This window comes from Leptonychotes weddellii, chromosome 3, assembly GCF_054177405.1.
Source record: "Leptonychotes weddellii isolate Sample4059 chromosome 3, ASM5417740v2, whole genome shotgun sequence".
NCBI classification, from domain to species: domain Eukaryota; kingdom Metazoa; phylum Chordata; class Mammalia; order Carnivora; family Phocidae; genus Leptonychotes; species Leptonychotes weddellii.
The window spans coordinates 81,505,419-81,519,155 of record NC_138371.1 but is presented as its reverse complement, the minus strand read 5'-3'; the positions used below and the strand labels follow the sequence as shown (position 1 = coordinate 81,519,155).

At 33.9% G+C, this 13,737-nt stretch overlaps 1 protein-coding gene across 1 annotated transcript in view; it reads right to left on the bottom strand.

The window, feature by feature from the left end:
- Positions 1–13,737, bottom strand: part of LRP1B (LDL receptor related protein 1B) — a 1,719,891-nt gene that overhangs the window by 133,185 nt on the left and 1,572,969 nt on the right. The window contains exons 60-62 of the mRNA XM_081815486.1: positions 12,424–12,540; positions 5,729–5,835; positions 197–326 (exon numbers count right to left, since the gene is read on the bottom strand). Coding sequence (XP_081671612.1) covers positions 197–326; positions 5,729–5,835; positions 12,424–12,540 — 354 coding nt within the window. The remainder of the gene's footprint in view (positions 1–196; positions 327–5,728; positions 5,836–12,423; positions 12,541–13,737) is intronic.

Here is a 13,737-nt window from a genome sequence, read left to right as displayed (position 1 = left end):
TCTTACCTGCCAAAACACTTTCAAAACACAGCAAGGGCACACCAATGAATTCACCTACAAATATTTCTAGAATTTTATTTCTGAAATAGTAAATGTGTGTGTGCATTTGCCACCGTTTTCTGTTCATGATTGCCTAAACTGAAATTATACTTAGTTAAAATATCATCTGAATTAACTATGAGCTCAGTCATTTTACCTGATTCACAGTGTTTCTCATCTTCTCCATATTTACAGTCTTCGTGGCCATCACATTTCCATTTTGCTGATATACACTGACCATTGGAACACTGGAACTGATCTTTGGAACAACTTGTTTCACAATTTCTCTGTCAAAAGCCACACAATGCAGATAACAAAGCTTTTAGACAAACATCTACAAGCCCAAAAGACAGCTAGAAACCTTATGAATAGAAACCTAGAAGTGTAGAAACCATGACTACCACATACAAGAAGCTCAGATGGTCATTTAAATCCATGGTTATATAGCACAACTATAACAATTTTATATTTTCATTTGTCTCTGTGAGTCATAATAAAACAGAAAAATAAGAAAAGAGCATAGATTCCATGGTTCCATCATATTAATTGCTCTGAGGCGATCATTTTCCAATAGACAGTTATGGGGTAATTTAATTTTAATAATTATAGGTGACAATGAAGATGCTTAGAATTATGTCTAAGCAAGTACATCCAGTTCATTGGGAATGGAGTGACAGGATGACTGTGAAACAAAGAACCCAAAGGCAAATCTGTTTTGTGTTGGCAAAACTTCCCCGCGTGTCCTTCCTTTCCCCTTCTTCCCATGCCTTTTCCTCACTACCTGTCCCTTCACAGATTAGTTGCTGTTTATAATCCTTCACCTCACTTTCAGCATTTGTTGCTAAAGAACTGTGAAATGAACTGTCACAGTTGTCATTTCTGCTAGCTTGCATAGAGATTTTATGTGGAATTCAAACAAGACAGTAGTAGATACATCTTTGGGGACCTTTCAATTCTTTCTATGAGATCAAAAAAAGGGATCCACTAAAATTTTACCTTCTTTGGGTCTGACCAGTCTGGTTGATACAGAATGCTCCAGTGAAATGTCTTGCTGGGATGACTTTTTTCTGTTGTTAAATAATTTCTATTCTTGCCAAAATGTACTTGTCTGTTCCTTTCACAAAAGGTATAGCACTCACAGCTTATGAAACTCTCAGTAAGTGAAACATGTTAAACTATACCTCTCTGCTTCTTCCCAGTGTCATCCCAAGTAAAGAAAGGGAGTTTACTTTCTAAATTCCTGTAATTTTCTCTTTGCTGGTGGTAGTTTAATTAGACTGCCTGCTATATAATTGATTTTTTTCTTTCTGCTTTTCTTTTTCCTTTCTTTTCTCAAGTATTGAGGGTTTGCCAGTTACCAGAGTTTCTTAAATAAGAATCCAAAGAAAACTAAGATTTATTCCCTGTATTTCATAAACTCATAGACTAACAGGAAAGACCAGCACCTAAACCAACACTTGTAATAAAATGCATTATCTGTCAAAATAAATGAATATAATTTTAAATATATGGATTCTCAAGGTTTTTAGGAAAAGCTTCATAGAGGAAGTTTAAACAGAAATGAAGTATCTAAGGAAAGGTTTTCCATGTGTAAGGATAATTAGAAATGTGGTATATCTGAGGTGTAAACTATGTAATGGTAACTGTTGTAGAAGAGATTGGAGAAATATCCATGCACTGGTCATGAGAAAGGGATTTCATATGTTTTGTTCACCATTTTATCTGCCGTGTTCAGTATGGTAGCTGGGACATAGTAAGCACTTAATAAAAACTGCCAATGGAATGAATGAATGAATGAATGAGGTAACAAATGTAGAAAACAAGGAATATAAATTAAAATTACATGTAATTCAGTTACAGTAGAATAGGGATCATGTCTATATGGATGGGGATCATGTGTGCTTGTGAGTCAAATATCTAATACTGTGCCATGATTTAAATAACTGCTCAGTATGTATTTGTAGAATTAATGAATGATTATCTCAGTAATAAAGCAATTTAAGTAAAATAGTTCTATAACGAGTCATACTGGTGTATCTGTACTATCAGCAATATAGAAGATTGTACTTCTAGATACTTTTTCTATCAGAAGATTTTAATCTAAAATAAATCACAGTATTGTTGATGAGTGTGTATGTCTACATTTGCAGGTTATTCAATTATTATTTTAGACTCTTAAGAGCATACAGAAAGAAAGAATAGAATAATGAACCCCATGGGCCCATCATGCTTGTTTAACAATGCACTTCACTATTCATGTTTCATATATCCTCCTCCATCACACTTATTTATAGTCTGGATTATTTAACATAAAAACAATAGTATTAGAACATTAACAATATCACAAAATTTGCAAAAATTCCTTAGGATAAAGTCATTCTCAATCAATATCCAAAATGTTCTCATTTTTTAAACTATATTAAGACATTATTTGGTAAAATAAAGATCTAAAAGAAGTTTACACTTTGAATTTGGCTTGAGTTTCTTTAAATGAATATTTCCCATTCTCCTAGGTTTTTGTTTGTTTATTTGTTTGTTTTTTTTTGTCTTAATGTCATTTACTACTTGAAGACACTAGGTCATTTGTTCTATTGAATGCCCCACATTCTGAATTTGGCTGATTGGATCCTAAAAAAGGATACCTTTGTGACATCTAACGTGACTAATGAGCTTTTTGTTTTTTAAAAGCATTATTATAAACACATGTATTTTTGTACATTTATTGCATTTCAATCCATTACAGTCATTTTTCTTTTTTCTGATACCCAAGTTGTCCCTTTGATTAGTAGAAACCCCTTCAATTAGCTCTTATATATTCTAGACACTATGCTAATAGTCTTGTTCTGGCTTAACAAGATATTAGTCAATTTCCTTTCTCAGATCTAGAACTGGACATTACTCAAAGGAGTTTTGTCTCCTTTAATTGGAAAATGGTATTTAGAGGCCACTATGTGAATGTTAGGGATAGTTAATAATGCTGAGATGTCATCAGTTTTAGATTGTCATCAGTTTAGCTGGGAATTATATATTTTTAGACAGAGAAAGATTAATCAAAATCTCTTATTGATACTTATGAATTTGATATTACAGAACTTTTATTTACTTTTTTTTGTTCCTACATTTGTATCTCCTTTCCTTTACTTAAAAATTCTGAGTGTGAATAATATGAAAATAACTAAGCATTTGATCTATCCTGCTCTCAATATATACAAGTTTCAAATTAGCAAAACCAGTATGATTAAAAACAAGTGTATGAACACAGTTTAAGATTCCTTTGCATTTTTTTTTGTCCATACAATGCAGTATACTTGATGCAGAGGCCAAATACTTTTTTTTAAGTCACTTTAAATAATTCTTTTCTGCCCCTAATGTGATACACAATGATGTTGATCCAAGTTTTTATTATTATTATTATTATTATTATTATTGTTTTGGCTGGATATTAACAAGCTAATTACATTATCAGTTAACATCCTTACAAAAACTCCAATTTTATCTTTTGTTCCCAAGATGAGAGTATCCTGTATGTAATTTGGCTTTCTAGCCTTTTGTTCAGTTCACCGTTTTGTTAGCTTCTTTGTTTGTCAATGCAACCTGTCATTCTAACCCTTACAAAGAAAAGAGGAATCAACTGCCCGTAGTGTTAGATACTTCATTACTTATAGACTATACTAAATGGCTGTTAAATGTAGAGAAAGACCACTTTTAAGAAAGTTATTTTGATTCCCTAGGGGAATTATCATGAAAATGTCTGGGTAATGGAGTTCCATTCAGCCATCAAAGAACTACTAAGTCCATGAACTTAGGGCATGAGATAAATGGTGTTAATAAGAATATCTACTTTCACTTGAATAAGATTTTGAAAAAGAAGTGTTTGAGTATGTTTATGTGCCTTGGATAGCTAGTGAATAACATGGAAGATGAAATCATAAGCTTTAAGCAGTATATCCCCACCTCTTGATGTTTCAGAGATTACACAGGGCTGTTGAAACATATTTTTTAAAGAAAAAAACAAACTCTCATGGTATGGATGAGTTTATGTGAAAAAGTGAAACATTTAAGATAATTTTTTAAAAGATTTTATTTATTTATTTGACAGAGAGAGAGAGAGAGCACAAGCCGGGGTAACAGCAGAGGGAGAGGGAGAAGCAGACTCCCTGCTAAGCAAGGAGCCTGATGCAGGACATGATCCCAGGATACTGGGATCATGACCTGAGCCGAAGGCAGACGCTTAACCGACTGAGCCACCCAGGCGTCCCCATTTGAGGTAATTTTTAAATAAATGGATACTAAGTAAATATGTAGCTGGGCAATGTAAGAATTTAGCTCCCCTATGAATTTTTTTTAATTTTATTTTGACTTGTTTGTGAATAGCCCCATGAATATAAGTGGTATTTTTCAACTTCTCCTAAGAAACCCTTGCAATCTCAAGGTTTAGGTTTTCTGGCCTTTAGGTGAGAAGTTAAATACATTTGTTTTCAAAATCTAGGCTCCTGAATGTGACTGGGGACTTTTACAACACAGTGTGAGAATGGAGAATTGTCCAATCTTAAGAAGAATACCTCAAGACTGGGAAAGAACAAGTCTGTGTGGGTTCTATAAATACTAGAGACTTACAGTGTCTCCCAAAGATGCAGGAAATCAGTAGATGACTAAGGAAGTTTGACCTGAAACACAGAACCTCTACAGCAGCCGAGAAGATTCTCTCTAGGCAAACCTATAGTCAATGGGAGGACCTTCATGAGGGGAAGGTCCATATGTGAGACCTTCCAGAGCAGCAGAGCTCTCAGAAGTCATTGTACCATAGAAGGAACCATGGTGGCCACTGAGACCAGACACCTCATTTTTCCTTTATCTCTGACTAGGCTTGATTTCACCAGTGCTGTGTTCCTGATATTAATATGGAAAATCATTAACAGAGAAAATCATGAAAAGTGACTATTACTGGACTTTTCTCTGATATTGGAAAGTAAAGGATTACAGTTCACTTTAGATTTGACTGAGAAAAAAATATTAACTCTGTGTCATATGCTTTTTTTAAAAAGCTTTATGGAGTAATTAACAGCTGAGCCACAAATACATAGGTGCATAAATAATAAATTGTGTGAAATATTATAAGCATTAACACAATCTATGTTTACAGAATTATCCAGAGATATTCTAAACTTTTTCACTTAAGCTGTGTGTACATAGACCTTATTAGAAATGGATTGTGATTCATCATCTAAGCAAAGCTGAACCTGTGGTTTCATGAAAATTGATGACCCACATCGAAGTCTACAAGACTGTATCTACTGAAGAAAGAGACTGGGGAGAAGAAACTGTTCAAAATGCATAAAAATATTAGTCCTGACTATAAATACTGTAGCAAATTTATGCACAAATTCACAGATGGCAAAGGCATCAGCTATAGGGAATAAGGTTTCCAAACATCCTATTCCCAACCCAGCCATTCACCACTTGAGGTAAAACACATTATAAAATTAACTGTCAATAGTAGCACAAGAGCTATTCCCTGTGCTGGGTGTGTGCGGCACAGCACTTAGACATAATGCTACTTATCTCATTGTGTCAGGAGTAAAGTGCATTGCAGAACTGTCCATGTCACACTTACTGGATTGAATAATAATAATTATAAATGTGACTCTAAAGAACTTTCTTTTTTGCTTGGTTTTGCAAAGTTGCCTACCTCATCAGAGCCATCTGCACAGTCAAAATCTCCATCACACCAGAACCTTGAAGAAACGCAGTCCCCGTTGGCACAGAGAAAATCTTTTATTGTGCAGGTCTGTGGCTCTGGGGACAGAAAAATAGCACAGGTTTATTCTATTATATGCAACTGCATTCTAAATTTATATGACATATAGCATGAGGTAGCATTAAGAAAAAAGAGGTTAGCCAAGCAGAACCAATAAATTGTTTAGAAAAAGTGTTTCATGAAGCATCTTTGGGACATAATATAATGGTTTTTCAAATTTATTCTAAAGTCCTGAATAGAAAGTGGTATTACAGAAACAAATTGAAAAAAAGACAAAAGATAGCCTACCATTTAGTAAAAATACAACATCAAAGTAAAATAAAAGACATAAAAATCTACATATTGCATAATAACAAATCTTTTCCAGTTGTTGGAATTCTCTCATTTTATGCCTTTAGTTAAAGTAAGACATTTTGTGACTCTGTACCCATGGGGCTATTTATTAATTGAGTAGTAAGTCTAGCCTTTGGCTCTTGACTTCTACTTTGCATTCTAATGACACTCTAATTCTTCAGTTTTGCCTCCAGAAAATCAAGAATTCATTAAAAAAAGAAGGGCACATGGGGATATTATTGGACATGACTGGGTGGGTAAGAGTGGAAGGGACAGAAGGAGGCTCTCTTTTTAAGTACTGCCTCTTTGTTTATGCAATTGTTTGCTTATGCCCTGTATCATTTACTTGCCATTTTAGATAATTTGCCAGTTATTGATTTAATTATGCTTCGCCATCTTCCCCATAGGATATAAGCCAAGAAGTATGACTTGCTACTTGGCTTAACTCTGATATGGAGTATGTTTCATCTGAACAATGAAGTAGGATTTTAGGAATTTTTTCCTGCAGGTAATCGATATGACTGCTAGAGATCCTCTCTTGTTTAGTTTTTGTTCTCTAAATAGAACTGATATCTGGCAGGATGAAAGACCTCTTTTTGTTTTCTCTACTCATTAACTGTATTTGCAGCTGCCTCACACACAATACTCTTACTCAAGTGAAGAGGGAATAACAGAAATTTAATTTAAGGAGTATCCATATGAAGCCTAATTTTCTGCAAAAAGATTGTGGCTATTTCAGCCTGCATTTGACTATTGCTCTACACAATCACTCAGTTTCTAGCTATAAGGTAACATCATGAATGTTTGGTATTGTAAAGGCTCTTACATTTCTATGTAAAGATCCCTCCTGAGACCACTGGAAGAACTATGGAAAAGTGTAATGTGTATCAGCATTTTGTTCTGCTTTGGGACTTACTTTCTTCTACAGTGTGAACTTTAGGCTATGAATAAGACAAAATGCTATTCAGTGGGATGAGAAAAAGCCACGTAACAGGAGGATCCCCCTCATTTCTCAACACTCCTTTGTTCAGTGAGCATGACAATAGCAGTTTCTCTTTTTGTCTTTGCATTATATTTACATGTGCCATGTTTTAATCTTAAAAACAACTGTATTAATACTAATATCACTATTTATAACAATAGTAGTTACTACCAGCTAGTGATTGCTTATTTGTTGTTAAGCACTAGGTGAAGTTAATGCTAAGTACATGAATTAACTCAACAATTAATCCTAACAACTGTATAAGGTAGGCGCCATTAAAGGACCCTTTTGTCAATGAGTAAATTGAGGCACAGAGAGGATAAAGAACTTTCTCCCAATCACCCTGCAAGCAGAAGAGCTAGTATTGAACTTGAACCTACACAATCTGCTACTAGGGTCTGTACTATTTACTACTAGGCCATATCACGGTCCCCCTTACTATTGAGGAAATAATAAGTGTTCACATATTACAGAGATTAACAATAAAGTCCTGAGAAGTCAAGTTACTTATTGAAGGCATATGGCTAGCAATGTCTACTTCACTTAAAAATAAAAGAGAATCCTTTTTCTCTTCTCATTCTTCCATACTGAAGCCATCCCACCCTCCTGTTTGCAGACATGAAGTTTTCTTCTCAGGGAAAAGAAATTATAGTGAAATTAATAAATTAATTAATAAAGAAGTGCTCAATCTATTTGATAATGGAAAATAACAATCAAAATGATTTTCATTAAAGAATTAGAGAGTATTTTTTAAACACATTGTATTTAGGTGTTTAAAAGTAACAGCAGTAGAAATATCGAATTTCATGGACTTGGAGGTATCTGAATGAGATTTTTTTTTTCCTTTAATATTTTAACTTGCCTTTATCCTAATTAAACACAAGTTTGTTCGTCATATGCCAAACAATGACTTCACAAACTTTGACACACTTTGCTATAGGGTTGGATGTTGTTGATCTAAGATGATAACAAGTTACAAGGTTATAAAGTATTTCAAAAAGCATTTGCTTAATAATTCCACAGAACGGTTGTTCTATAGAGACTTTGCTAACATTATTAATTACTCTGTTCTAATATGGGCACAGAGGAACCGAGTGATTTGTTGGAAAAAGTTTTTTCAGTGCATATGAAATTCTGTAAGATTCTAGCATGCTTTTAAGGATGCCAGCAAAACCACTTCTGAATAATAATCATGAATTATTTATACATACACAAGTGTCATCAAGGAATGGGATAGCTAGTCTGTTTTTAACTCTCACCTATATGCCTCAGAATCTTTTGCCACTGGGTATCTCAAAAGGAAATTCTCTCGAGGAAAATGTAACTTAGTTATGAAAGAAGGTCCTGAGGGATTATATTCTCTTATTGTTTCTTACCTTTGATCTTTTCTGGATAAAGTAAAAGACCAATTTTTAGACCTTGCATTTTTCTTGTTAAAAAGAACAACAAAATAAAATGATCATACCTGGAAGATAACCCATTTGGAAAGAAAATTTGAGTGTGAAATTTTCCCCAGTATTTCCAACATGTTTTTATCACCTTAACTTTCTCTGATACTACCTATGTCCCCAGATCTAAAGTAGATAGGGAACCCCACACATGAATAATTCCATAAATCTCATCTAAACATGCCAAATCAACAAAAAGAAGCCTTGACAGGGCATGTTTTGGAAGGCTGATCTGGATTCTATAGTAAGAATAAAAAGTAGGGACATTGTGTGGAAAAGTCACTTCCCTCAATGCTAAAGAAGGCAAAAACATACAGGCTCAGAACTGAAAAGAGCTTTGGAAGCCATCTTGCACAAAATTGAGGAAACTAAGTTTAGAAAATAAAAGTGACTTTCAATGCCACAGAGTTAGCGGCAGAGCAGAAAGGCTTCCAGACTTCAATTTCTCTGCTGGGTATATTATCATAAAGCCTTGGTGCTAAGTTCAAAAGTTATATGAATGTGGGTGTAAGCATCTGAGGAGAATTTTTAGAATACAATTAGTGTAACTGACATGCTATACAAATAATCTTCTGATATAAATTCAGTGTGAAAGAACTAGAAATTCAAATAAGGCAGACACAGCTCATCTCTCTACAAAAACCTTCATTTGGTTGATCAAGTTATTTGGTGCTTTTGAATCTATTGGATTGTTAGTTACTTCTTAATAATGCAAAGATGGGAAATAATTTATTTTGCACATCAATTACTTAGAAGGCAGACATGCCATATATTTTATATTTGTTGCTGATAAAGATAGTATAGATGCTGAGATTTGTCAGATATTTCCAAACCTTTGATACAGATGACAAAATAACTCCAATAACAATAAAATTTTCTTGTTTTTAAAAGCCTAAATCATTGTTGGAGCACAGTATCCCTGCTGAACACTCAGCAAGGGAAATCATCAGCAGATGATAAAGAAATGACAATGGACTAATTATCCCATATAAATATAAAAAAGTAGAAAGCATAATAGATTTAAAACATCGTCGCAGTTAATTGCTCCACTGTGATTCAGACACTTCCCAGATCTATGCCTGGAGTATTTCCAACACAATTTAAAGAGTAAACTCTATATCAGATTCATAAACAAGTAAGTCCAAAAGTGATTTTAACAATACATTGCTAATATTATAAATGTGTCAGGTCCTGTGCTGGACCCTGAAAAATAGCCCTGCTCCCTACACTATTTCCAGATATTTAAGGAGGAACTCAGATACATGCGATAAAGAAATGAGCGGTGTAATGGAATGCAGGGGAGTGTTGGTTAATGGAATGTGGTCAAATAAAAAAAAAAAATGCCGCTGTTGTTTTTTAACTCTAAGCCTAATTTATTATCTATGCTAGACTTCTCTACTTAATAATTGCTGACAATAATTGCCAGGGGTGAAACAAAATGCATACCATTGACTAATGATATTTAGAAAACGTGGTAACAGTATACCGCTATATTTTTGGGTATATTGTTACCATCTATACATATTAAAATTAAATTTATACATGTGATGTGATATACATAGAGTCATATATATAAATATATATATAAATAGTAATTTATATGTATATATAATAATACTTTTATTATAATCATATACATGAAGTTATAATAGTTTCAAAAATAATGAGAAATTGCAAATATCTTGATAGCATTTTATATGGGAGCAGTATTTTTTCTAAAGCTGACTTCTATATGACCAATCTCCAGATGCTTTATATAGCTATAATGTATTCTTTTCTCTCTCTTCATAGACTCAGCTTCTGTCTATGTAGAACTTCTGGCATTTTCAATGTTTGAACTTTCTCATCTCTATTCAGATGGTATCTTCAAACACCACCCAATTATCGAGATCCCTCTATCCTTCCTCTTACACATTCTTACATGTCTACCATGTTACCAATTCTCTGATACTGGTCCTGTGTATGCCTTTTCTCCTACCATGTCACAACTGTAATATGCTTCCTTCCTGCTCACTGTCACCTGTTCCCTGCAAATTCATCAATGTTGCTATCTTAGGCCACATGCTCAGGATGAATGGGCACTAAAAGAAGATCACACATAATTGGGTATTTTATACTGAAATGCTTGGCATTGCAGCCACTCTCTTGCTTTTTCTTAAGGGTTCTGTGGCTATAGTGATTTATAAGTTTTCCCAGTGACAAGTGAGAGGCGTGTTCCTTCTCCTTGTGTTCTCGTATGAAAAACTGACTTTTAGGAGATGCCAGCAAAACCATAGTCAACCACTTCGGAAACCCCAGCAGACCAGAAACAGGTTATCTCCACCCTTCATTCTTTTTCCCCTTCTTCACCAGTTATAGCAGTAACCTAACTTCTCACACAATTTCAACCACCCCTTGAATAAAGGGTTTTCAAAGATGTAAGTTTCCAACGTGGCCTTCTCACTTCCCCTCTCCTGTTCTCAACATCCTTCAGTCATAGGGCACTTCTTCTCAGGTAGTTTATTGATAACGAACACTCAAGGTATCCAAAATTAAGCTAAGTAGTTTTCTGTATGTTTAAGCTCTGAAACAGAAGTGAATTAAATAGAAAGTATATATGTAATTGCTTCTTTTTTGTATTTGCTCTTCTATTCCTGCCACTCTTACTTCATTAGGTTTTTCTTTTAATCACTGGATAGAATCTGAAAACCTGCTATACAAAAGAATCTGGAACACTCTAACAACTCTTTGCAGGGTTTTTTTTTTTACCTTTTTAAAGGGTAAGATCAGTTGAGAGATCTATATGTGCAGAAGGAGTAATAAAAGGTCCCCAAATCAGAGTAATCCATAATCCTCATGATCCAGAGATTTCATACTTAATGTACCTGATGCTTAAACACCAGTCAGATTAAGTTTCAAAAGTCATTTTTAAAAAGTTGATATTTTGCAAACTGAATATCCAAGTGGTTTAGTAAGGCTGTGACTCTACTAATTATGTACCTTCATATAACATATTCCAATGCTTTAATGTAACAATTTCTATTTCATCTCCTGTGTCTTGGGAAATGAATGCTCTTGGTCCAATGTATAAGAGTAGACACTATTGTTATCATCAAATCCTTTCTGGAAGTAGCAGAATATAAATATTTAATAAATAGAATTTGATTAGTATCTTATTTTAAAACATGACTATATTGCTTTCTTTGTTTAAACAGCACTGTGAGAAAGTGCTGGTAAGAAACATATTCAGAAATTAATGCTAGAATATAAAGATGCTGTCACAATTTTACATACTGCCATACTTTTTAGAAAATAAAATTGTTGGACAATTATTGTCTGTTAAATTTATTACATAAAAATGCAGGAGGCAGATGATGATAATAGTGTTATTCTATTTTCAGAGAAAAGCATCCTGAATACATATGGTGTTCACCACTCCAGAGAGAATAAATGATATTTCGCTGAAAGATGCTCATGGGTAAATTTGTAGTGTAAAAGGATTTGAGACTGAAATGAAATGAATACCATCCACTAAAGAATGATGTGTTTTGTACGTCTCCACATCATTCAGCTCTTTGTATGAACTTGCATCAAGGGCTCAATTCATTGCATACTAATCGGTTGCATTAAACCTCATGATACTTTCATACCAATTCTGATAACTATAAGAAAATAACTCCCAGTATGAGCATTTCAATAATTCTACCATTTGAGATTCAGGTCAATTTAGTCTGAATATTCTTGTCCAATGTGAATATATGTATAAAAATGTGAGCTGCAGGACAGATAGTTTCAAATTCATACCTTAACTGTGCTAAAAATTGCTATCCTGCTTATTAAATATGCTGTAAAGCTCACAATGTTCTCAAGCGAGAGTTACTTACTACAGTTTTCTTCATCTGAATTATCACTGCAGTCATTTTGGCTATCACACCGCCAGTGATCTGGAATACAGTTGTTGTTTCTACACTGGAATTCGTGAGGTCCGCAAGTCTTTTTATCTGTAATAAAAAGAGCCACAGTTTTTGTCGTTGACTTCCATGAAGATATCCCTCATGATACCCTTACTGCCATGCCAAATCCAGGGCATATGACATTTCCTCAGACCTTAAATCAGTTACTAATTGAGAAGCATCTCTAGGAAAAGCTGAAGGCAAGTGCTAAATAAAATTCACCCTACTGTCTTATGTTGTTATCAGTCATGCTTTCATCACCAGCTAATTACAAAGCAATTGATTGGCCCACCCACATAAAGTCAACACAAATCAATCAAAAAAAATTATTAAGAACTACCATTCTCTTTAGGACACTCCCTCCCTAAGCCACCTTCTATATCTTCTTTAAGGCAGAAAAAGAAATGGTATTAATCAGATCCCGAGACTGTCATCTTGTCTTTCTCCCTAAGAATTTCTTACTCATAATCTACTTATCAACTGATCTAAACTTATAGATTATAATAAAACTTAACACCCGTAAGGACCTTGAAAATTAATAAAGTGCCATCTCACTTGAACTTCTAAACAATCCCCCACTGAGTGCAAGGACAGGTATTAACTAGCCTTTCATTTTACAAATGACAAAAGGCAGACTTAGAGTTTAGAAGCTTGATGAATTTTTACTACCATTAAATGGCACAGTCACTATATATATTTGTGGGTTTTTACTCTTGCTTAGTGCTCTTTACAACAAATCTGTGTTCAAACTGAGACAGACGCAGAATGCATGCAATAAGAATTTATTTAAAGTTTAGGTTACATATTCTTAAGTTTCTATAAGAGTAATAGCTAACTGTATATAGTTTAAAGCAGTGCATCTTAAACTTCAATGTATATATATAAATTACTTGGGAAATTTGCTAAAATGGAGATTGTGATTGAGTTGATCTGAATTTCTAAGAAGCTCTCTAGTGATGACATTGTTCTTAGGTCTATGAAACATACTGAGTAGCAAGGGTCTGAAACATAAAGATGGGATAGATTCAATAATATAATGATAATAAAATTATAAATGTCAATGTACAATTTAGGACACATTCTCCTTTCATATACTTAGATCAACTCCTTATTCTCAGCTCTTTTAGAGATGCACAGTGAGTTTAACAACTCACACTAGTAAAAAAAAATTAACTAAAGGAGAGGATAAGCTATTTGTTGCTGGTTGCTACTCTTTCCTTTAAAATGTGTCTTATAAAATTCAAA